Below are 24,564 nucleotides of genomic sequence, written 5' to 3'. Positions count from 1 at the left end.
GATCTCTCTCGCTACGCGCGCTTAGTAGCGATCTTTTACATACTTCCATAGTTATACCACTTTTGTGGCACTTTACTAACGAATACTTCGTCAACGATAAACAATTTTCATAATATTACGTTTCCTCTGGAGTGTAAATCCCTGACCAGTAATCTTCTGAACATATCGTAGCATGCATTTTTCTACGATTTCAAACAACCACTCGCCAAGGTGCATTTAACCGTTGAAAAAATAATAGCCGGAAAACTCTATTTAAGCGGACCGGAAACTGCCGAACAGCTCCGAAGTAGGCTTGTACGCGGGAAACTGGATATTAATGTCACAATTTCGATGCAGTTTTTCTGTTAATATCAAATTTTAATATTGATTTTACGAACAAGTTTAATTTTAAATCCGCATCAGTGGTAAAGTTTTCTTTCGAGAAATGCTCCGATTTCACGAGATGACACGAGAAATTAGAGTTTGACGAAGATTTTAAACAAGCATATAAACAAAGGGATAGTGAACTTCCGAGGTTGCGGGAACCCGGGAACCCGCTAAAATACGGCGGAACTTTTTTCCGAGCGCTTCGGATAAATAAAAAGAAAGGTGGCGACATTCTCATACGTACTCGCGTGTAAATAGACGAGTGATGATTTGCACGTCTTTTCACGCTTTGACGCTGACCCCCCCGTGTACTTTACACACAAGACACTGACACAGCAGTAAGTAGCATTGCGGAAGGGAGAAAAACAGAAAGAGCAAAGGAGGGGAAGGAGGGGGAGACTCGTTTTGAGGGAAAGAAGAATAAATATGGGAGACGCGTGGCGACAGTGAGATTGCGTGTGTGTATCGTTGCGGGCGATATGCCGGTTTGTTTGGAGACACAAAAGAGAGCGTTTATCTCGTAGCTAAGGCACGTGGAGTACAAACAGCCGGTCCGCCATTTTTTTTTAATTAGCAAGGATGGTCAGATGTTTTGAGGGAAATTATCGTATCGACGATTTATGATAGAGCTCGTAGATCCTAAAAAAACTGTTTCGAATCGAGAAATACTACGAAGAAATATGAGACGGTGTAGAAAAATTTAATATTCTGATTTTCGGTCTCGTTAGTACCGATTATTGTCATTTTTTTCTTTTCCAATTCTTTTCATTATCTCGTCATTTGATTCTCGCCGCTGCTACATATGATTCGCGGACGCCTAACCCTCGTCATCTGCTCTTGACAGTTCGTAATTTATTCTTTCAATTTTTTTTCTAACACGAGCGAATAACCCAGGAGTCAATTTGCCTGCCTATTATGATTTCTTTGCTTTCGAAATAAGGAAACGAAATACATGGGTAACATTATGAAACTCTTGAATTAAGATGAAGGAATCTGAGGATTTTTTTTCGAAAAATCATAACCTCAATGAATTTTATTGGGAAAAAAATGGTGACATGAAAAATTGTCCTTCAACCGAATTTAAATGTGAGTTCTCTCAATATTTGTCGTTTTATTTCTCATCCTCACGAGAAACCATTCTCAAAATATTTGGCAGGTAAAAAACGATGTGCGATGTGCTTCTACAGCGAAGCATATTTTTTGTCCTAATTGATACACGGAGGGTTAACAAACGCAAGAATAACGATAAAGACTTCTGATAAAAACTTTATGTACACAAAAGGCACAAATGCGTGTGTGTTTATTCGGCGAGGCCGAAGACCTCGGTAGTGTTGTTACACTACACTTTTGAAACTTCTTCAGTTTTTTGTTTTCCCACGTTCGACTAAATTGTCCGCGGAGTCTCACGTCCACTTTTGTTTTCATTTTTTATCTACGTGAATATACTTGAACTGCGAGTTAACATGAGCGATTGAAACACACTAACAAAAAAAAACGAGTTTTGGTGGTTAAACGAGATTTGACGAGATAAACAACTCGAGTGCCCCAGTGACGCCATCTCGCGGCCATTTTTTCCATTTTATATACAAAACGTATACATTCTTCATCGATAGTTCTCCTGCTGCTGCTACGAATGATCAACAATCAACCGTTCCAAACCGGCTCACCATTCAGAGATTTGAATTAAATGAATATAAATACTGAGTAAACAGAATCGAAATTTTATGGAAATATATTCGGAGGAGCATAAATACTTTTCGCCTTTACTAATTATGTGAGTGCATATTAGAATGAAAACAGAATTACGTCCCGGAAGCAATATTTATTGCTCACAAAAAAATGAGTCATTAGTCCGTTCAATTTGAATGAAAATCGATTTCGAGTCGACGGGATTAAAAATTGCTGGAAATACGATTGCAGGTTAATAAATATGCATTTTGACACTCGCGGCAGGGGCTCAGTAAATACCAGATTTACGAATTTTGATTCTTCGTTTTCGTGCCTGAATAAGTTTACGACGAAAAAGGTAGAATTTCGGTCGAGCATTCTTCGGCGAAGAGAGATTTGAGATAAAAGACCAAAAAAAGGATCGCTCGGAGGTATTTGGTGGCCCGTTATTCTTGGTTCCGAGAGTTTCGCACAGACGGTGCATGAAATATTTACGATGACGCACACCATTGTATACATTCCGCTTTTTTTTAGTTCGCAATTTGGAAAGTGACTGAAAAAACCGGTAGGGAGATGTATCGGGCCCCAATAAGAAGCGCATTTATACGTACTTAACAATTTTGAGGTTACGCTGTATAAATATTTCACGTCGTACACGACCCTATTAATAGCCGTAATCGTTGTGAATTACTGTAAAATCGACCCCTCCGGTGATGCTCACCTTGATATGAGTAACATATCATGTAATTGTGCACGAAAGGTCCGTCGTTACGTCACGAAAATTCCGGTATTATTCATGCAACGCCGAGGATCGACACAAAGCTCGATATGAAAACTTTGAATTTTATAACTCCCTCAAACGCGGCTCACGACGAATAGGAAACCTTTGTACCACTCGAAACCATCAGCATCATTTCTAAAATAGCCGATGCTTATCAATTTCTCGACACAAATTTATCTCGCTCGATCAGTCGCGTGATCCAAACTTTCAACCGCCAAAAGAACTGTGAAAACACAATGAGGGCGTTCGTGTCAAAAATGAAACGCAAACATCGAAACCTCATTGCAAAAATTAATTTTCAGAAATATTCAAATTCTTCAAAATTAGTGAAAGTGAAAATTTCGAAAAAACGGTGAATTGAGACAAAACCAAACAATGAAGCTTCTCGAAGTGTTCAATTAAAAATAAAAAATGGCACAAACAAGCAGTGAAGAAGAACGACGGACTCTAGTCGCCATCTTTAGTAATGGGGGTCAAATTATATTCTATGTGAACACATTCACAGCCGGTGTTCCGAGTTCATAGTCTCGTTTCCTAAAGAGACTCCAGCTACTTCCGGTTCGAACCGGAAATAGAAGCGGATCGTTGTTATTCGCGAACAAAATAATAAAAATTTCGAAAAACCTCGTTTTTCTTAACTCAACTAATTCTCTAAAGTTGACAGTTAAAAAATTGAAGAAAATTGAGGCAATTGAAACCGGAAATGGAGCTGTAAGGCCAGTTTCTGAGAAAAAATTGCTAAATCTCCAGCACTTTTAATACCGAGTGTATTCTGCAGAATAATCGTTGAAAATAAAAATGCGAAAAAGCGAGATAATGATCGAGCGAACTCGCATCGCCATCTTCGGTCAACTCGGTCGCATTATGCACCACTTGAGTGTATTTCATACCGCGATAGAAGCAAGTGACTGATTAACCCTCCGGCCTGCTGGCAATACATAAAAAAGTTCCCCTTTATCTCGCGTCGACTTTCTTCGCGATCTAACCTACCGCACGGTTGCATCAACGGCTGAAATGAGTACTCGGTGTGTTGCAGCGGGTCAACATGATCGTGGTTTTTTTAATCATCAGGCAAGTATGTACAAAGGCGTTTATAGCGCGGCTCTTCAACTGTGATAGTCGCTTCTTCTTCCTCCTTTTTGCAAGTTCGAAATTTCGCTTCGAATTTGCAAAAATCTCGTTTCGTTTCGACATTCAAATCGTACAATAGTTTTCATTGGTTTATAATATTTAAATGAGGCGTAGCGAGTTCACCATTTGGATTCACAGTCAATGCTTCATTTTGCTTTACACATTTTATTAACTGTTTTTTTTCCTTTTTCAATATTTATTTCCCCTTCGTTTACTCGTATCTCACGCGTACTGAATAAATTCACTGAATATTAAGTAATTCACTATACATATTATGGTACAGAGGTCTACGGGCTAAACTTTTGGGCAACTCTAGTGTGTATAGCGAGGGCATGTTGTTTTTTATTCGATTTTTTTTTTGTTCTATCATTAAGTCGAGTGTGATTCGATCAACAATTCGACAACGAAAACAGCAACAATTGTATTATTTAGTCGTTTACGCTTATTCTTCGATTTCGGTAATTAGCTATTTACCGTGGGATTTAAATTCCCCGAATTTGCATCGTTGAAAAGCAGAAAATAACTTTTATTCGTCAGTTTATTCTATTCGATCGTTCACTCGGCCTTTGTATATTCAAAGAAATTTGATGATAAATCGTCGCAGCTCGAATTTGTTTGACGTAGAAAGAAATTTGGCTGCATTGGAACGATGCAAATTTTTTTAAATTCCGAAGGATTGCTCTTTTAGCTCTGTTTTTGATGTAGCGAAAAGCGCGTTTCAGCGATGTGCGCGTTACACTGAGCAATATTTACAAGTTTCTCTTAAATTTCGGCGAATTTTCTCGGATCCGACGTTTCTCGTAGAAAATATCGCCCCATTTTGTTCCAATTAGTTTTCGTTAGTACCTAATATTCATCATATATTTACACTTTAACGAATTTCCTTCACGCTCCTATGTTTTTCATTTCAACGCTCTTCCATTCATCAAACACGTTCCCGTGGTACTTTAATCCTCGCACTCGTTTTGCATTCGTAATTCCTGTTTCGCTCAACGATTCTTTCGGCTCGGATCCGACGCCCACCGTGAACGCCCACGAGACGATTATGCTCGCCAATTATGCTCCCTTAGCGCATAATCTAAGAATCGTGCTCGCGCGCCCATCTCTGCTTAACAACACTGTGCTTCTTTGCTCCGGATGAGGCAACTGTACGGTTTCCGGTGTGGGACGACTTCGACATTAGAACCGAGCACGTTTTCTTAAACAAATTCTCTCACATTTGAGCGTCATTCGGATAAGATTTACGTCATTTAACGATTGGGTATCGTTGAAATTCTCGAAAAATCGAGCTTTTGTACGTTCGGTAGGTTAAGTACTTCTGCGAATATTCGAAAGCAAAGTATTCGGAAGTTCGTCGTGTATAACGAAAATATTAATTTTTTCAACGCTCATCATTTTCAACCGTTAATTCCTCCACGATCTGGTTTTTTCATAAATTCAAGATAATTATTATTCGAAGGTATCGGAGATTTTTCCAATGTTCCAAAATTAAAAGTTTAATCAACAACTAAAAAGTGAGATTTTCCGTAAAAACTGGTAGTATTGTATATTGACTTTTCGTAAATTTATTCTTTAAAATAAAAACTCAGCTCGATGCTCAAGGAAAACGGATCCTGACCCATAAAACAATGATTATGTCACAGATTTGATGATACATCGAAGAATTCGATTTTTCGAAATTTCCAGAAACCCACGTTCGCTCAATGGTCAATTATTACGAAAATTTCATTAATTTACAGACACGAGGTGAAGATTTGAATGAAAATTACTAATCCGAAAATCTGACGTTTCATAAATATTTTCGGAAAGCGCGGAAGCTGTGAAATTTTCGCAACAGCCGAATCGAATGAGCTCTCAAGCGTTTTTCGCAGCATTCTGACGAGAATCCAAGGGTAGAAGTGAGACGGAAATAATCGAAGAAATATTTCAATCGCTTCCTGTTCGAATCAGTGCCGGAGAAAAAAATTTTGGAACTTTTGCACTGTTCTCAATTAAGAAGGACAAATGAGAAAATGATATTATTTTTGTTTATGCTTTTTAAATGACACTGATTCGCTCAGGAGCCACTGAAAAACCGTGACATTGATGCGAGGCTGGTATTAATATTACGAACGATTATCGTCGCGAGTATTAGCGAAGTAACGAGCGATACATTGTTATTAAAACGATACTTTTTTTTTGTTGTTTTTCGGTTTTTTGTTTGTTTTACTATTATCATAAAATTCAGAGTCTGAGATCGTAACCGTTAACGAACTCCATCTCGGACAGTCATCTCCGTGGTTCTGCGGCAAAAACGGTTATTGAACTGTCGACGCAACCCGCTGCAAGTATCACACGGTGAGGATGGAAGGCTAGACAACCCACTGGACCGATCCTCGTGCCCATAAAGCCCTCGTGAAACTTTATCGTGTTCAGATGCTGTCCTGATGTATTGTACACACTTATACAATGATTCATGGAGCCGCTGTAAATGAAGACATTCAAGAAATTAGTACAAATGTAATATTTCGAAGTGCGTGGAAAAAAAGAAGAAAATTATACGAGTCAACGAATTTAACCCTCTAATTCACGGAGGATTCACCAAGGATGTGAAGAAACAGTGGCAATCCGTCGACGTTTCCTCATATTTTTTCATTCGTATGAACTTTAATAATGCTCACTTTTTAGGTACGAGGATGTGATAAGAAAAAACAATACCAATTGCATTCGTTGCACTTTTTTTTATATCCAAATGCCATAAATAAAAAAATGGGAAAGTTTTCTAGATAACAGTTCTCAACACATTCCATTAACACTTACCACGCAAAATTATTAGCATCATCGTGCACGGCGAATGAAGTGATGACCTGTGACGTATGTACAGTGCTCAACGAAGTATTCTTTCGAAGATCAAATATTTTGATGTCACCGGATGAGGAAGCGGTTATAAGGCAAGGTGGGCCAGAACCACTTTTGAGGAAACGAGCACCGAGGACCCATCCGTTGTGCTCTCGCCAGAGTGAGACCCTTGACTCGATGGGCGAGAGTCGTCGATCGAAAAGACGCACCGAACCGTCGCCACAACCCAAGACCATCGTCGCTCCAAAACCATCGGTATCGAGGCAAGTCGCACAACAATCAGCACCCGTTGGTAAATCTTGCTTCTTCAACTCGGTTTCAGCGTCCCAAAGTCTTATCACCCGAGCATCCCCGCTTACAGCGAGAGTCAATGATCTTTGTTCCCAGCTCGTAACAAGTCCAGCTGAAGCTGGAAATTAACTTGAATTTAAGTTTTTTTCTTTCTAAACTAAAATATCGGGATTCCGTCGAAGAGTTGTTAAAACAAGAGGGACGTAAAACAATTGAATTTTACCGGTCGATCCTTTCGGAGCTGGTTGAACATCCGCCAAAGCTTGCCAAGCGGTCAATAGAACGGGATCACGTCCGAGCATGTTGCAATAATTTTTCCATATTCTGACTGCACCGTCATCCGAAGCTGCCATCAGCAAAGAGACGTCATGAGAATTAATGAACTCAAGAGCGGTTAACCTCGAGGGTTTGCTGCCACGGCTCGTGCAATAAGTGAGCTTGTGTCCAGTTTGCCAATCCCAAATACCGAAAGAATCTTTCGCGGCAACCGCGAGATGATGATCAAACGGATGAAAAACCAACACTTCCGGTGGCTGAGGTACGCGATTGTGGAATATTTGCGACTCGATTCTCGAGTGAACGGCTTTTTGTTGTTCCTCGCGCGCGTCACGACGCTGCCTCTTGTTTCGCAGATAACGCCATTCTCGCTCGTAGTGGGCTCTGCTTTCAACGTCACTCGTTGACTCTGTCTCATTCTCAAAACTCACCGGCTGAGCAAATTGAGAACAACTCCATTCGACGAATTGCGAAGTTGTCAAAGGGTTCTTCGTGCCCGGTAGCTCATCCGCTTCCTCCGATATCTAAAATTAATTAAAATTGATGCTGTTCATATTCGTCGTACTTTATGCCCCTTTCTCAAGATTTTTAGGGTTGGCATTGAACATTTTTTTCTGTTTCTCTCAACAGCGCCCTTGTAAATTACCGTATTCGGAATGAGTTTGCGCGATCTCGCTGTATGAGAAGGTATCCGCGAAGTACGAAGTATATCAGTAGTCGAGTTAACCGTCGGTGGTGATTCTCCCTTGCCGAGGTAACTAGTGCGGTTCGAGGGCGATGGAGGCAACGACAAAGACGAAGAAATTTTCGCTTCGGTGACTTCCTTCGGGGCCGATGATTCTTTGACCTTTTAATACAATCGTATTTTGTCGTTAAAGACATGAATTATCGCGAAAATCAATTTAAAAATACATCAAAATTGGATTCATTGTAACCTGGTTGCGTATGTGATTCGTGACTTTTTGTGACATCGATGCTACGATGGGATGAGGATCGTTGTCTAAGCTACAGAGACCGTACCACAGTTTCATGTAAACACTGCCGTACGAGAGACTCGGCAAATTACCTAAAGAGCTGTGACCTGGTCGACGAAAAATACAGAAACAAAAAAATAAATAAAATTCGATGAAATGCATCTTTCATCTTTCCTAGGCGTGCATGTGCGTTGATTAAAAGTACGTGAGACCGGAGCAAAGATAGAAAAATAGTGACAATTTTATTCTCATGAATGCGCATCGTGGGAAACGCTGCATTCGAATTTTCTTCAATTCTCGATTCGAGGTTTCTCGTACTTTTAACATTATTCGTGAAATAAGAAAAAGGTGATTCAAGTGTTGGATTTGGATCTCCAACGAGCATGCAATTGCGATTGTTTGATTTTCTTTTAAGCTTATTTCATTACCGAGAGATTCGCATGGTTTCCTCACGAACTCCCAATTATTTCCTGCGTACGTAAACGAATAGGAAAAATCTCAATTATACAAAACTTGTTTGTTGCACAAACGAAAGTGATTAGTTCTCATGATTTTCTTTGAATTACCTAAACTGCTTATCGACGATGAGGACGATACTCGCTTGATACGATCTTGTCCAAATCCGTCAATCGTGTCAGCCGTGTAGGTGTTGCTCGGTCCAAGAATCTTGAGTCTGTCACGCGAGCCGATTCGTCGCATACCACTGAACGGCGACAGAGTTTCGACAACGAGGTCTCGTCTGCTACTTTCCTCAGCGAATGCAAGAGTTACGAAAGAATTCTCGAAATGTAAAACCATCCATTGTAGAGCTACTACGAGTTCCTGAAAAAAAAAATCGTTTAAAGTACGTCTTAAAATCCGAATCATTGAAATGTAACAGAATTTTTAAATAAAATTATTGTAGCGTTCGACTCACGTACTTTTCTGACTAGTGGACTCATGTCATGACTGACGGTATTAATGAGAGTCATTGCTATGATTTGATCGATGTTATTCGCATGCTCGCTTCGTTTTGTAACACTATTGATAAACGTTCCCAGGGCATAAACGCTTGCTGCTCGTACCTTCGAAAAAAAAAATCCATTCATACATTTCCTACTCGTATCGTGAAAATTAAAATAAAAACCGCACAAAATGCGGTTCTGCACGATCGTGCAAAAGTTTTTTTGGAAATAGAGTCTGATGTATTCGTACCTCGGGCACGGGATCTTGTAGCAAATTGTAAAGTTTTTCATGTGCGATATCACGAACTCCACACCACCTTGCTTTATCATAATTGTGCCACAACCGACCGAGGCAGAGGCACAACCACTGTCGTAAGAGAGGATTCGAATCACCGAGTTGTTCGAGGCAAATCGAGACTAGACTGCCTTGAAGAGCCGCTTCTTGACCGGCTGGATAATTATTAACAACGCTCGCCAAAACGAAAGCAGCCAAAGTCCTGTGCTCGCTCTAGAGGAAGGAGATTCCTTAGTGGTGTATATTTATCCATTTTTGTAGTCGTTTTCACTTTTTTTTTTTTTATTTACCTGCATGGAAACGTCTTGCAAAACAGACAGAAAATATTTGTGTCCGTTATCTCGTACGAGGTCTGCCTGGCAAGTCTAGAAGCAGGATAAATCGTCAAAAAATAAGTTTTTTTCTAATTATCCGGACGGTGCCTACTACCGATGAAAAAAAATCAATGATTTTATCAACTTACGCTGTCAACGGCCAATATTTTGGCCCAAATAAAGACCAAAAGAGGTCGTAATTCTCGGGCATTGCTCTGAAGAAGTTTAAGCACGTATGGAAATATTCCTACACTCAGAGCCAAATTAACCGCCCAAGGTCCTAAGTCGAGGAAACAACCGAGTAACTCGAGCGCTCTGAGCCTGTGAACTTGACTGAGCAAAACTTGCAACACTATTGGCAGCTGCTCCGGTGGGTTGCGATTTTTCGAACCCAGCGTTAACCAAACTTCGAACGCGGTTAATTGTTCCTCGAAGAATGGGGAATGCACGAATTGATCCTCCGAATCAAGGATCGTTGGTAGTTGAGCGAGGCATAGATCGAGTGCCAAGTCCCAAGCTTGCCACATCGGATGCTACAATCAGAAAAATCGTTTCGTCGCATTCGATCACCGAAAATACACGAAAAATATTTAAGCCATGAATTATTCGTTGACATTTGAGTTTTATCGACTTGAAAAATGAAATTTATTTACCTGATAAGTCGGTGGCAATTTCGGACACGAGACTGGAGTACAGTCGTAAGAACGCAAGATTCTCTCAGCCAGCAAAAAATTCCTGAATAAACTAGCGACTAACAAATCTTGTCTAAATAGTCTTTGGAATAGATCTGCCAAAATAAAAAATTGACGTAGTTTAGTATTCGCACACGATGCAAATTTTACGTACAAGTTTCCACTATGAAACTTTAAAAATATCAATTTTATTCCATGAATTAAAACCGAGTTTTTCGAACAATGTAAAATTGTAAGTCAGTTTAGTGGTTTTTTAATTCTTAAGTAAACACGTTCATTGAAAAAAAAGGTTTTTTACTTCGCTTTAATACGTCGATTTTGAACAAAAAAAAAGCAATTACCTCGAGGCAGAGTGTTCCAGGCTATCGTGTCGGTAATAGCGGTGAATATCCAATTGAGTTCTCCAAGCATGGTCCGCCTATCCGTGAGTTGTCCAGGAATTCTGCATCAACGACAGAACGCTACGGTGAGCAAAGACGAGCAAGAATTGTTTTGTTTCTCGAATCTAATTACGAGATGAGTGTTTTTTTGTTTTTTTTTCTTCCACGAAATGTATAGCTTACTTGTCAATGAGATCCAACGATATTTTGGGAACCAATTTTGTCGTATTTTGCATCACAAACCTGAGCAAAATGATGAAATGGTAAATCAAAAATATTACGAACAAAATAATTTGATGAATGAATAATTGTCGTAAACGAGACTCACCAGCGTAATGCTATTTTTATGGGGGTCGTTAGACACGAACTGAAAATATCAGCCGGTAAATCTGGATTCATTGGCAATATTTGGTTCGCTGCACAAGCTGCCAATTGGATACAATTTTTGTACGACAACGTTGCGATCCCGGCGACACCACTCGCTCGATTCTGCTGTACGGCTTGCTTTTCTATCTATTTTTCGTAAAAGTAACAATTCATTTGGATCAATTAAACTTCGTTTTGTGTGATCGTTTCGATCATTTTTAACTGTAGTAAAGCAGATTTATAGCCGTGTGTTCTGTAAATGTTCACCTCATACTCCTTCTCATGCTGCTCAGCAAATTGCTGAAACGATTCAACTATTATACCCGCGTTCGAGCAATCGTAAACGTAAATACTCGGCGCTCCCATCCAAGCCTGGAGATCATACACTGACAATGGAATGTACTGTGTGTACGTTCTGTTGAAAACCCATATTTCTCCGTTGCTCGTGGGTTTTGGAACCCCATGACCATTGTAATGAAACAACACTCTTTCTTCTTTGGCGTTACGCCTCAATGAAGTGCACAACTTTTTTACTTCCTCCACAGTCGGATCTAAACTTTGCTTGTACCTCGCTCGAGGCTGCCAACGTCCGTATTGCTTCTGTAAATTCGAGCCTATTGTCTCAAGTGCTTTTTGAGGACTCATCGATAAGGGATCTGCAAAGGAAGATCAGTAACTTTTAGAAAATCTAGCAAACACTTGCAAAAACGAAACACACTTAAGTTGTTTGTCAGCTTAGGTACAACCAACCTGGTGAAACGAACATGTCAAAATTTGTGAAGAAACAAGAGACAAAACAAGTTCTTACCAATCCAGCACTCTAGACGGGCACATGGTTGAGTTTTCACAATGTCTGGTGGATCGACTCCAACGTTTAAACACAAGACGAGAGCTACACTCACGGTCTTCATCTAGAATCGGAATAAAATTCTATTCTATGTGGTTAAGACAATAAAGAGATGGAAGTGTTCATGAAAATTCTGTACTCGTGCTATTAATCGCACTATGAACTTTTTCAACGTACAAAGATATTTAATGAAACTCAAATTAGAAATTAATATTATCTATTATGCTCATTGATTTGCTCAAATTTACAGTGATGAATATTACCCAGGTGTACTGAAACTAATATGCTAAATTATGCAATCAGAGTGAGGGTACCAATATAAAGTTGCTAATTAAAATCAGCCCGTATAATAACTTAAGGAGCAATTTTCATTAGTTACCTAAATTATATGCCAATGTTTGTACCGATGTTTAAAAATGATTATCCTAAATAGAATGTATTCCAAATATATTCAAACTTTTGGGTCATGACAGTATTGAGAAATTATCTCTGATTTATGTATTCAAGCTCGGATATAAATGGCCAAATTTCTAATCTTTTTCAATTCTTATTTATGAGAGCATTGTAAAAACTTTGAAGTATCAAAAAAAGCCAACTTCGTGTTCCGTACTTTTTAGTTTTAGCTGGTTATTGCTCGATTTTAGAAATTGAAAGTTCGATATCCTAGTTTTTATTTCATAAATTTTGTCAAATGTTTCTCCGTAATTGTGAATTTTGGAGATTTTGTGGACAAATTTTGGAGTTATATGTTAATTTTGGAGTCAGTATGGAATTTTAAATTGCTTACTACAAGAAAAATGAGAAAAAATCTGTGACATCTTTGATTTGAAATAAAATCCAGAGGGGGAATGATGACAAATTTTTTTCTGCTGAGTGAAATGAATATGTTGTCTTGTAAAAAAAAAAATAGGAATTGATTCGAAATATATTTGTTTAATGATAAAAAGGTAAAAATACTTACCCGCTCTTTCATTCTCCAGGACTGGCTGACACAATTGACACCCTCGATAACAGCGGTATGTCTTGGCCGATTGAAGGCAATGGGTAATCTCCAGTCTTCATCGTCCTCGAATTTGTCGACGTAATCCTCATTTTTACGTACGGTTTTAGCCAAAACTGTAGTTTTTGTTGTCGCTGTAGCGGCAAGGGCGGCGACTAATGACATATTTGCCGCAGCACCGCCTGTCCCGGACATATCACACGCGCTTTCCGCGAAACAATTATAAAAAAACAATATTAAAAAAAAATTAATGGAAAAAAGGAACGGTTCAACCGAATGAAACACGCACTTTGCCGCTTCGAGTACGATAAATTTTGGATGAAAAATAACTGCGGTTACGAATAAAAAATCATCGAGCAGACGAATCAAACATTGTGAAACTCGTACGAACTGTTGACACTGTTCACTTTGACTCTTTAGTCTTTTTCCCAACACTTGTATTTTCGTTCAAGGTAAATCCCACGATACAAAAAGCGCAGGCACGAGCGCAGTGCTGCGTGTTTCTGCGTTTTATTCGCGATTTTTTTTATTTCATCGCCATAGATAAACAAACACGAAGACAAGCTGTTCCTGCGTTAGACCGATTCCGTTGCGGACGATTGAGAAAATTTTTTCATCACCTCACTGTACTCGATCGGTTCTGCAGATTGAACCCACCCGTCTACCCTGACCTACATTGTCGTGCGTACATATATTTCATTACTCATTTTTTCAAAATAAAAAGGGTACAAGACATATATACTATACCTCCCTCGATCGAATCTTCTACCGTAATTGCGATAACCGAACTCCCGTGAACTGCTTAGCCAATCATTTTTGTGTTTCTGACTTTTTTTTAATGTAATTTTTTGTCGAGTCCTCGACGCAGTCATGATTGTCGCCGGATCAAAATCGACTCTTGCGGAAATTACAGTTTTATAGATAAACCAACAAATCATGTGGAAATAATCGACTTTTTCAGTCCTGAGATATGAATTTTCAAACGCCTACAAAGCACAAGGTATGGAGATACTATATATATATATATCCTCCACGTAAACGTACAAATTTACAAAAAACCTACGAAGTAAACTCCATATCTGGCTGCTGCCATTATAGGATGTGATTTTTAACAGTTTTCAGATTTTCATAAACATCACATATAATTAATCATACATTTGCAATAAACGTATAATCACATGGGAGAGTTTAATTCCCTTGTTACCTACATTAAGGGATTTCGAACTTCAAATACTACATTCCGTGTTCTCCTAAAGATTTCGTAATCGGCCGCAAGATGGCAAAATAAGGATTTCGCATTGAATCGTTCTCACAAACGGAACGATCCCTATGCTTTTCTATATAACGATGTTGTCTAAATTATATCAGCACCAAGGGAGTAACCGAGAGTTGATTTTCGTCGTCTATTTGATTACAATTCGTACCGGTTCATCGTGTGCGCACACTTCGTCGTAATTTGCCAGTGGAAATGCAGTAATTTGGCCAATGAGAATATCAAAGAGATGTTCGTCATCAATGTCGAGAAAGAGAGATGGTGTTTTACTTTTGGTCAGTTGGTTCACCTCAAAAATTCAACGGACCTACTCGTGTTCTCCCATATTTTTGTCATATGATATAAAATTTTAGACCAAAAAATCAAGAAAATAATCACGTTTAAAAAAAAATTTAATGAAATACGAAACTTTAGAAAACTAGAAGAAATTTTTTATTTCTTTTCAACAACAAAAACTAATTTGAATTGTATAAGCAGTCCAAAAATACAAATGCGATATTCCTGCGATACTTTCATTTCGCAGGATCCACAGAATTTTGAGGTTTTTTAAATGTATTAATTAATTTACTTTGCAATAAGCATGGAAGGGTTTGATTTTCCTGCGACCTACATCAAGGGCTTTCAAACTTCAAATAATACACTGCGGCGTTCTCTCAGAAATTTGGTAATCAGCCGCAAGATGGCAAAATAAGTATTTCGCATTGAATCTTTCTCACAAACGGAAGGATGCCTATGCTTTTCTATATAATGAAATTGGTTGAAATGGATCAGCACTAAGGGAGTAAACGAGAATTGTGGCTCTGAGTTGTTGTATTACAATACTCGTTCGCAAGTTCGCACTTCGCAATTTCGCATTTCGCAAATGATAAAGTTGGTGTTTACTTTCGGTCAGTTGGTTCACCTCAAAAAATTCAACGGACCTTAATAACTCGTATTCTCCCATATTTTTATCATTTTATACGTTTCATAACGTTTTAGACCGAAATATCAAGTAAACAATCCTATTTTTTTTTTTTTTTTTAAATGACGTACGAAATGTCGGAAAACTTCAGAAAAATTTTTACATTTCCTTTCAATAACAAAAAATAATTTGAATTAGATAAGCAGTCTAAAAATACAGATGAGCTATTCCTATACCATATTTTCATTTCACAGAATCCACAGAATATTTTAGGTTTTTTTATGTATGAATTAATAATTTAATATATCTGAATAAAAAACAAGTGAACCATGACGCGATACACTCAGGGGCATAGAACGTTCATATCTAAAAATACAAAAATTATATAGCACAGAGCGAGTCATTTGGAGTGTAAAATCCTTTGTCCTATATTACGAATGATACATTTGCGTTATTGTTTATTTTTCATTGCAATATACGATTGCAGTTTTTATTCAACAAGAATAAGGAAAGTTTTACGATTTTCATCTGTTTTGATAACGTTCCATTTGTAGTATAAACATTCCGCGGACAGCGATAAGATGCCGGAATATTGCCATTGCGGTTTTTTTTTACGTTTAGTGATATATAGAGGAGCGATACACTATATACCAAACTGTACTAATGACTGCAGCAGCACGCTGAATGCGCCGAGCACGCCGTTGACAGCTATGCGCTCATGTACCCTCTAAAACATCGCGCGCCGTTCGACGAAAAATTCTTTGCAAATATCAATCCCTGATGCGTTTTGAAATATTAACAAACCACAAGAAAATATGAGCATCAGAGAAATAACTGAAGAGGTGAGCGACTCTATATTTGTTTTAAAATTCGAACAACCGCCGGCTCCTTTTTTATTCACAAGGATACGTATCGAGCATTTTTTCCTTAGGTTATGTTCGTTTGACAGCCCAACCTATCCGGTAACAGTCTCGTAATTGTTATAACGTTAAGAAAACTCTTTGTTCTCCAGCCGATTCTTCTTATTACATCATTATTGCAATAAACAATGATACCGTGTGATTTTCTTACATAAAAATCAATAACCATAGTTCAAATTATGCAATATAACCAAAAAATCGCAGAAAAACTCTATTTCTTTTTTATTTTTCTTCCTCCAATTAATTCCTTATTTTTCGTCATAGTCGTTTTCAACTCAAACATAAAATAAAGATCACGTGTATCGATTCCTTACTATCTAAAACTTCTACACTTGTTTTGTTGAAAGCCGGCTTTGTTGCAAGCGATATTCAGAGGCAATGTTGACGAGGTTCGTGCCTTGTTGACGGATCTAGCCGATGTACATTGGCAGGATTCAGAACAGAGAACATTGCTACATGCAGCTGCTTACAGGTGCGTTATTCATTATTGAGTTAAAAATGACCAGCGTTTAGTAAATTATCTGGTCAACCACACTGCAGTAATAAAGAGTTTGATAATTCATTGCTTGCTTCTATTAAATAATTGCAAAAAAATGTTCTTTGAAATATCAATCAACATATTTTCTGTAATCGAAGTTATAATAGGTTTATGGGCTAGTCATTGGGAAGATGAAAAATTCTGACATGTATGTTTGCAGAGGAGATCCAACCATAATAGAAACTCTTTTGTTGTGTGGAGCGGAAGTAAACAATAAGGACAAGGAATGGCTCACTGCAGTACACAGAGCTTGCCGCTCTTGCAATCATCGAGCACTAGAAGTTTTGTTCAAGTATGGAGCTCACGTCGACGTGAGAGATCGAAACTGGCAAAGTCCTTTGCACGTTGCTGCTGCAAACAACGCCGTCCAATGTGCCGAGTATCTTATACCATGGTTATTCAATATAAACCTCACTGACAGGTACGACAAATTGTTGAAGAATCTCTCACTATTCATTTTATAAATATTGCTAGTGAACTAAAAAAATATTGTGTAATAGTTCCATCTTTTTACATTAATTAATAATTCCCTATTATTTTTGCCTCCAACATTTTTTCGAGTTGTTTTTTCATATTGAAAAAAATGGCTAATACAGATGACACTTGCAGGGGTGGAAGAACAAGTTTACATCATGCCGCTTACAATGGCCACTTGGAAATGACAGAATTGCTGCTCGCACAACCGGGTTGTGTTGTTAATGCACGAGACAAGAAAGACCGACGTGCCTTGCATTTCGCTGCTTACATGGGACACGATGCGGTAGTCAAAGCTCTCATAGACAAAGCAGCTGACGTTGACGTCAAGGTGTGTGCTTTGATTTGACGATGTCGACTTTGAAGACGCGAATTTACCTTGAAACCAAAAGAATAAACATATGATACAACGAATGATACGACTTTTGTCGTATTCGAGACATTTCGAAACGATAAATGAATTTTACGCTACAATCCAATGATGTGGAATATTACTACGACATTCTGTTTGTAAATTTTATTCTGTAGGATCGAGATCTCTACACACCATTACACGCGGCCGTTGCTTCCGGTCGACTCGACTGTATTCGGCTGTTGATAGAAGCTGGTGCTCATGTCGAGGCGAAAAACGTTTATGGAAATACGCCATTGCACATTGCGTGTTTGAATGGTCATGTTGAAGCGGTCGCTGAACTTATTCGTCAAGAAGTCAATATCGGTACGGAACTAACATTCGCAATCTTGAATTGTGATAAAAATTATGCTAGAGACTTTTTGACATGAATTTTTTTGCTCGTTCCGTTTACGTAGTTTCATCAATGATGTTTCGCTGACTTGATCATTTTTATTGTATTTTTTCGGAAACAGAGGCTGTCAATTATCGAGGTCAAACACCCCTCCACGTTGCTGCCGCGAGTAGTCAAGGTGTCGATTGCCTGGAGTCGCTTTTACGAGCCGGAGCATCGATCAACGTTCAATCCGAGGATGGAAGAACACCGCTGCACATGACGGCGATTCACGGACGTTTTACTCGGTCGAAAAGTTTATTGGATGCGGGCGCGTCCCCCGACACAAGAGACAAAAATGGAAACACTGCTCTCCACGTTGCTGCTTGGTACACATTTGAATTTGATGAAAGAAAGAGTTAATTAACTTACTGTCGGTTTATCAAATTTGAGCTCATTTTTTTGTTTTAACCTTCTCAAGGTTTGGCCAAGAGTGTCTAACCACGACGCTTCTCGAGTGTGGTGCCTCGCCTGCAGCCAGAAACGCAGAGCAACGAACACCTCTTCATCTCAGTTGCCTTGCTGGACACATAGAAGTTTGCCGTAAATTGTTGCAAGTCGATAGTCGTAAAATTGACTCTCGTGACATCGGAGGAAGAACTCCCTTACATTCCGCAGCATTTAATGTAAACTCAATTACTGCACAATTTTTTCTTATACGTTTTCACGTCGTTGATCAAAATTTCAAATTCACGTCTCGTCGCATTTTTATTGGTTTCAATATATTTACATTGAAAATGAATGTTTTATTCGGTAGATGAATTTCAGTAGAATATTTTGCTCCACGGTTAAAAGTGATGGAATATTGATCGCGTGTTATAAAAAAAAAATTCAAAACTTTCGAAAAATTAATATTCTAATGAAACATTTTATTTCTCAGGGTTCCGTCGGTTGTCTAGATTTATTACTATCGAGCGGTGCGAATTTTCGGCTCTCCGATAACGACAATAGACTGGCGCTGCATTACGCTGCTAGCCAAGGACGTTATTTGTGTGTATTTACCCTTGTTGGTTACGGGAGCGATCCTAACGCGCAAGATATAAATGGTGCGACATCGCTTCATTTGGCAGCTGCGGCACCCAGCAGATCGGACGATAATGGACAGTGGGTAGTTTTACTTTAACTATCCACGGGTACTGCAGCCTATTATTAAATGGCCCCTTGAGGGGTTTTCGTGAATCAAAACCGTGCTCGATTCCATTCAGGAAAAATTTTTCAATTCCTTTCTTCTTGCAGATGCGTCAAATATTTACTGGCTCATCGTGCCGATCCTCAGATTCGAGACAAGCGAGGATTCACTTCGGTTCATTACGCGGTCGCAGGAGGTAATGAGCCCGTTCTCGAGACTCTTCTTCATGACACGGTGCTCGGGAACTCGGCGATACACGCAATAACCGCACCGTCCTCACCATCAACCCGACAAGATCCACCGACGCCATCCATAACGCCTCTTCACCTCGCCGTAAGCCAATCCTATAATTTCGAATTGAAGTTTACTATTTTTTCAATTCTGTTCAAACATAGATTGAATAAAATTATTTGAATTTTTGAAGGCTTATCACGGGCATGGAAAAATTCTAAAGCTACTACTGCCACTGTCTCCGAGCACAAATGTGAGAGAAGATACGGGAAAAACGCCGCTCGATCTTGCCTCGTACCGGGGTCACGATCAATGTGTCAGGTTGCTTTTACGCTGCGCTGCATTCGTCTCGGTTCAAGTAATAGCTCAAGAAAAATTACCTATAAAAAGTCGACATAGAAAGGCAACTCTGAGAATGTTTAATTTCTCGAACTTTTTCTGTTTCAAATCGTGGAAAAAAGGACAACGTTACCAAACGAACACCCGTTCATTGCGCTGCGGCCATGGGTCACAAAGAGTGCCTCAAACTTTTACTAAAAAATACGGAGGATCGTTCGGTTATTGATTGTTGTGATGCGAAACAACGAACTTCACTCGCCCTAGCCGTTGCGAATAGTCATCTCGAATGTGCTCGAGTTTTGCTCAAATGGAACGCTGACTGCAACATACCGGATGTCAACAAGCATACGCCACTTTTTCGGGCCGTTATTCACGAGAGAGACCATCCACTTGTCGAGCTTTTACTCGAGCACGGTGCACAGGTCACTGTTCAGGATTCTAACGGCAAAACTCCATTGCATTTAGCAGCTGCTTCTGGAAGGTTCGTTCTCTTTCCTTACACTAACGATTCAACTTGAATATTCTTTTTGTTGCGTGAATCTTGTTTTTTTTTTCTTTCGATTTTTGTGTAATTTCATCGACTGAATTTCTCGACTTTTCCACAGATTAAAAGCTCTCGCGGCTTTGGTGAATGCAGATACGAGTGCGGCTGTCTTGAAAGATGATCAGGGCTGTACAGTCCTTCATTGGGCTTGCTACAATGGAAATTCGAACTGCGTCGAGTACTTGCTTGAACACAACGTCGTTGAGTCATTGGAAGGTAATTTTCGAAATAACCGGAAAATCATCATTCCACTGATTATTCCAGTGAATAATGTTGAATTTCATAACAATATTCCAGGCAATCCTTTTTCACCGGTTCACTGCGCCGTCCATCAAGGTTCGGCGCACTGTCTCGAGTTGTTGATAAACAAGTTCGGTGGACAAGCGGTTGCTGCACCGCGTGATACACCTCGAGGAAGACTTCCGTTGCATGTCGCCGCTGCTGCAGGTTCCGTTGAGTGTGCAAGACTTATAATAAGCGCGGTCGGTCCTGAACTCGCCGGAATCGAAGCTCAGGACTATGCGGGACGTACACCGTTACTGCATGCTGCAATAACTGGCCAATCAAGCGCCATCGGTAAGGCACTTTTATTCCTTTCTCGCGTAATTTATTGCGTTAATTTTATTTACCCATGCGAATAAATTATTGTCAAACGAGAATGTAAATCGACATGGATTCAATCCATTATTCGAAACCCAAATTAAAAGACAGACATTTTTTTCATCTTATTGATGATTGAAAACATTGCTTGTTTACTCAAATTTTCTTGGTGCCATTGCAGAATTGTTGCTGGAATGGAAGGCAGACGTTAGGGCCGTTGATTCTTCCAACAATACAGCTCTCCATCTCGCCTGCCAAAGGAGACACTCGTCCGCAGCTTCGCTACTTCTCGATCACATTGAATCTCTCGGTAGTTCCAGCGACAATCCTCAAAAAGCTCAAAATCATAGAGCTCAAATAATTAATATGGCCAACAAGCAGCAACGGACGCCGCTTCATTTGGCTGCTAGTAATGGACTCGTTACAGTCAGTACATTTACTCCTCCATAAATTAACCCATTTATCACTTTTTCCTTCGAATTTAATGATGTAACTTTCGATGGTACCGTTGGCAGATTACCAGAAGACTTTTACAACTCGGGGCTAGTGTCGTTCTCGCCGATTCCGAAGGCCTTACTCCAGCACTCGCTTGTGCACCCAATCCCGCGGTCGCTCGGTGTCTTGCGACCATTTTAGCCGCTCACGGTAAATCTCACGATGTTTATCGTTTCTGTATTCCAATTTCTTATAAATATTCTACGATTTCCCATGGATTTTTTATGCCGGAAAGTTTCGAAATTCCACATTTTGGGCAATATTTTTGCAAACGTTTTACCAATTTCTCAAAAGACACTGAAATTTTTACTGTTTTGTGCCGGAGATTGTGAATCTTTATTTATCATTCATTAAATATATCTGCCTATTTTTTTTTCGTAATACCATACTAAACATTGACAGGAAACAACGGAGAAACAACTCAACAATCGCCGTCCATTCAACAAACTTCCGAAGTCTACCTAAACGGTAGATGCGGCGGAGGGGGTGGAGACTCGCAGCACAGCTCGGATTCGGATTTTTACTGACCTCGAAGATTAACGCGGTCGCACGCTAATCACTAATAATCAACGCGCGTTTATACAAGAAATTGCGATCGTTCCAGATAATTACACAGTACGCTGTTGGAATTGCCGTTTCCGGTTAATTTTTTTCAAACGACACAAACTATGAAAATCAGGGCTAACATTAAGGGCAACAACAAAAACTTAGGCATAGTTTTATTTTCCAATTACTTGGAAATCATTTCCAAAAAAATTTTTCATTCGGCGCTGTTTTTAGTGCTATAATTATTAAAAATATAGGAATCAACTTTTACACGCAACAATTGTATTGGTTCATACAATATGTTCGTACAATAATTACCCACGACGCTTTTGTCGACGTATATAAAAATACGAATAGATATTGAAATGTATCTTTCCGTACAAATGTCACAATTTTTCAGTTTCATCAAAACGATTTTTAGTTACCGATTTTATTCGACAGATATTTTTTAATGTCATTTTCCATGGTCTTTATTGGACCTAACATCACATTTATAAATCTAACCAATCGTTCATTTTTAATCTCATTCAGACGTTCAAATTTTAGTCTTTACTATCGTATTGAAATTATTTTCAAGATGCAGTTATATTTTCATCCTTTTCCCCGGATTTTTCACTTGTCAACGCTGAATTCATATTTTCATTCATTCATGAATTTTTTTCATCACCTAAAGATTATCTCCCAGCCACCAAACGGTTTCAGTTAGTCGAACCATCAACACTTTCGTTTCTTCGAAATCATTGCCTTCCATTATCGGTTGGAGAATGCTTGGACTGATATGAAATACGGCGTCGTCTCGAATTCGCGTATTTTCCGACATTACAAAATCGTAAGCGAGTGTCGCTGAATTGTAAAATTTTTTTCTTCTCTGCTAGATTTTTTGTAATCTATCAAATATCTACGTATAAACATACCCCAGCTTGAAATCAACAATCCGCGAAGAGACACGGTGTACGATCAAGAATAATTAAATTCGCGCACTCGCTTCGATCGATTAACAAAAAACAAAATTCAAGTGAAATTTTATTATAAAATGCGTAATGGATTTTCAAATGCGAATAAGACTGCGATCATAGGAAAAAACAAACAACGGACAAATATATAACGAAATGTAAAATGTGTGCAAAAGACGAAGGTTTACTCAACGCGATTCAATTGAACAAAGAAAAACAACTAATATGTATATCAATTTATATATATTGAAAAGAACAAAAACAAAACAAGGCGGTTTTTCGTAAACATGTATTTCTATTGTACATACTAACACGCAATTTTAATAGTATATATAAATCGCGGGCATAATGTAATTAATTGAATGACGAGGATAAGGTGGGCGGCTCTTGTACCAGTAATAAAAAATTGATAATGCAAACGACGTGAAAAAATATTGGAAAACTTTGTTTTTTTTTTTCACTATCAACAGAATGGCATAATTTCGAATATCTTTAGTAGTTTTCTCTCCTATTCGTTGTCTTGTGAATTTCTAATCGATATTTTTAGACGATTTCGCGACCTATACGAAGAAATTTCAAGATTTTATCTCTTATTCCGTGGGATACTACATTGACGAATGATCGCCAATCTCGTCAGAGGGACGGGCTAAAAAATGGGTGCACAAATATGAAGTAAAAACGATTGAATATTAAGGAGACAAAAAGACGTATTCTGCTTCCATGTCGATTATCGAGACTCTAACCTATGCCGTGAATATGAAAATCGCAGGGACTACCACGAAGACCACAAAAAATGCGCACCACGCTCCACCCGTTTTTCCCACTTTGACGAGCTTCTTTTTTCGGTAATTTTCTAGGAAGAATGGTACTGCTGGCCAATGAAACGAGCGATCGGCTATCGAATCGGAGGGGAGAATTTCTTCCGAATACAGTAAAAAAGTTCTTATCGTTACTTTCATTTATCCTTCATGGAAAAGTTATTATTATTTCAATAACTCACCGTTTTGATACTTCATAAATATATTATTCTCTCGCGACAAAAGTCTTTAGCAGATACATAAAAAAACTATCGTTCGAGGAAAAATATGGTGCCTGTAGACTTGAGATATATGAATTTTCAATAAAGGTCTATAATCAAAATACCGCAGGTATATGGAGATACTAAAAACATAAAAAATCCTCAAAATAACCTACAAAATAGAAGTAATTATCTGGCGCTGCTGTCATTATTGTGATTTTTAACAGTTTTCAGATTTTCATAAACATCACATAACTATATTATTTTCTAATTTTACATTTGCAATAAACGTATAATCGTAAAATCGTATGGGAGGGTTTGATTCTCTTGTTCTCCTAGAGATTTCGTAATCGGCCGCAAGATGGCAAAATAAGGATTTCGCATTGAATTGAATCGTTCTCACAAACGGAACGATTCCTATGCTTTTCTATATAACGATGTTGTCTAAATTATATCAGCACCAAGGGAGTAACCGAGAGTTGTATCTTCGTCGTCTATATGATTAAAATTCGTACCGGTTCATCGTGTGCGCACACGTCCTCGTAATTTGCCAGTGGAAATGCAGTCATTTGGCCAATGAGAATCATCAGAGAGATGTTCGTCAAGCAACGTCGAGAAAGAACACGACACTGTGGCATTCTCTCGGAAATTTCGT

At 38.7% G+C, this 24,564-nt stretch overlaps 2 protein-coding genes and 1 long non-coding RNA gene across 5 annotated transcripts; 1 reads left to right on the top strand and 2 right to left on the bottom strand.

Annotated features, from left to right (window-relative positions):
- Positions 1-3,845: 3,845 nt before the first annotated feature.
- raptor (regulatory associated protein of MTOR complex 1) lies at positions 3,846-13,683 on the bottom strand. 2 transcript variants are annotated; one of them, XM_043424969.1, is made up of 18 exons: positions 13,125-13,683; positions 12,125-12,227; positions 11,584-11,972; positions 11,279-11,463; positions 11,134-11,193; positions 10,912-11,012; positions 10,532-10,665; positions 10,028-10,411; positions 9,855-9,929; positions 9,520-9,777; positions 9,246-9,389; positions 8,892-9,147; positions 8,754-8,795; positions 8,287-8,432; positions 7,998-8,198; positions 7,299-7,875; positions 6,746-7,193; positions 3,846-6,410 (listed from the first exon to the last, which is right to left on the bottom strand). In XM_043424969.1, exons 1-18 carry the CDS (start codon positions 13,356-13,358, stop codon positions 6,215-6,217), a joined length of 3,933 nt encoding a protein of 1,310 aa, XP_043280904.1. In that variant the 5' UTR covers positions 13,359-13,683; the 3' UTR covers positions 3,846-6,214. The 2 variants fall into 2 exon arrangements, with proteins under 2 accessions (XP_043280904.1, XP_043280905.1); XM_043424970.1 differs by lacking the exon at positions 8,754-8,795.
- Positions 13,684-15,962: 2,279 nt separating this feature from the next.
- On the top strand, positions 15,963-23,325 carry LOC122414101 (serine/threonine-protein phosphatase 6 regulatory ankyrin repeat subunit A-like). The gene is made up of 16 exons (XM_043424971.1): positions 15,963-16,179; positions 16,605-16,729; positions 16,956-17,216; positions 17,405-17,600; positions 17,798-17,987; positions 18,137-18,383; positions 18,476-18,680; positions 18,935-19,158; positions 19,291-19,516; positions 19,608-19,772; positions 19,876-20,234; positions 20,359-20,513; positions 20,595-20,873; positions 21,079-21,323; positions 21,413-21,542; positions 21,795-23,325. The coding sequence occupies exons 1-16, from the start codon at positions 16,153-16,155 to the stop codon at positions 21,917-21,919; spliced, it is 3,159 nt and encodes a 1,052-aa protein (XP_043280906.1). The 5' UTR covers positions 15,963-16,152; the 3' UTR covers positions 21,920-23,325.
- On the bottom strand, positions 18,744-24,529 carry LOC122414105 (uncharacterized). Of its 2 annotated transcripts, none has more exons than XR_006261702.1 (2): positions 24,425-24,529; positions 18,744-19,527 (listed from the first exon to the last, which is right to left on the bottom strand). It is a non-coding gene; the product is annotated as an uncharacterized lncRNA (long non-coding RNA). The 2 variants fall into 2 exon arrangements; XR_006261701.1 differs by lacking the exon at positions 24,425-24,529 and adding an exon at positions 23,892-24,033.
- Positions 24,530-24,564: the final 35 nt, after the last annotated feature.

This window comes from Venturia canescens, chromosome 7, assembly GCF_019457755.1.
Source record: "Venturia canescens isolate UGA chromosome 7, ASM1945775v1, whole genome shotgun sequence".
Lineage (NCBI taxonomy): Eukaryota > Metazoa > Arthropoda > Insecta > Hymenoptera > Ichneumonidae > Venturia > Venturia canescens.
This window is presented reverse-complemented; position numbering and strand designations above follow the sequence as displayed.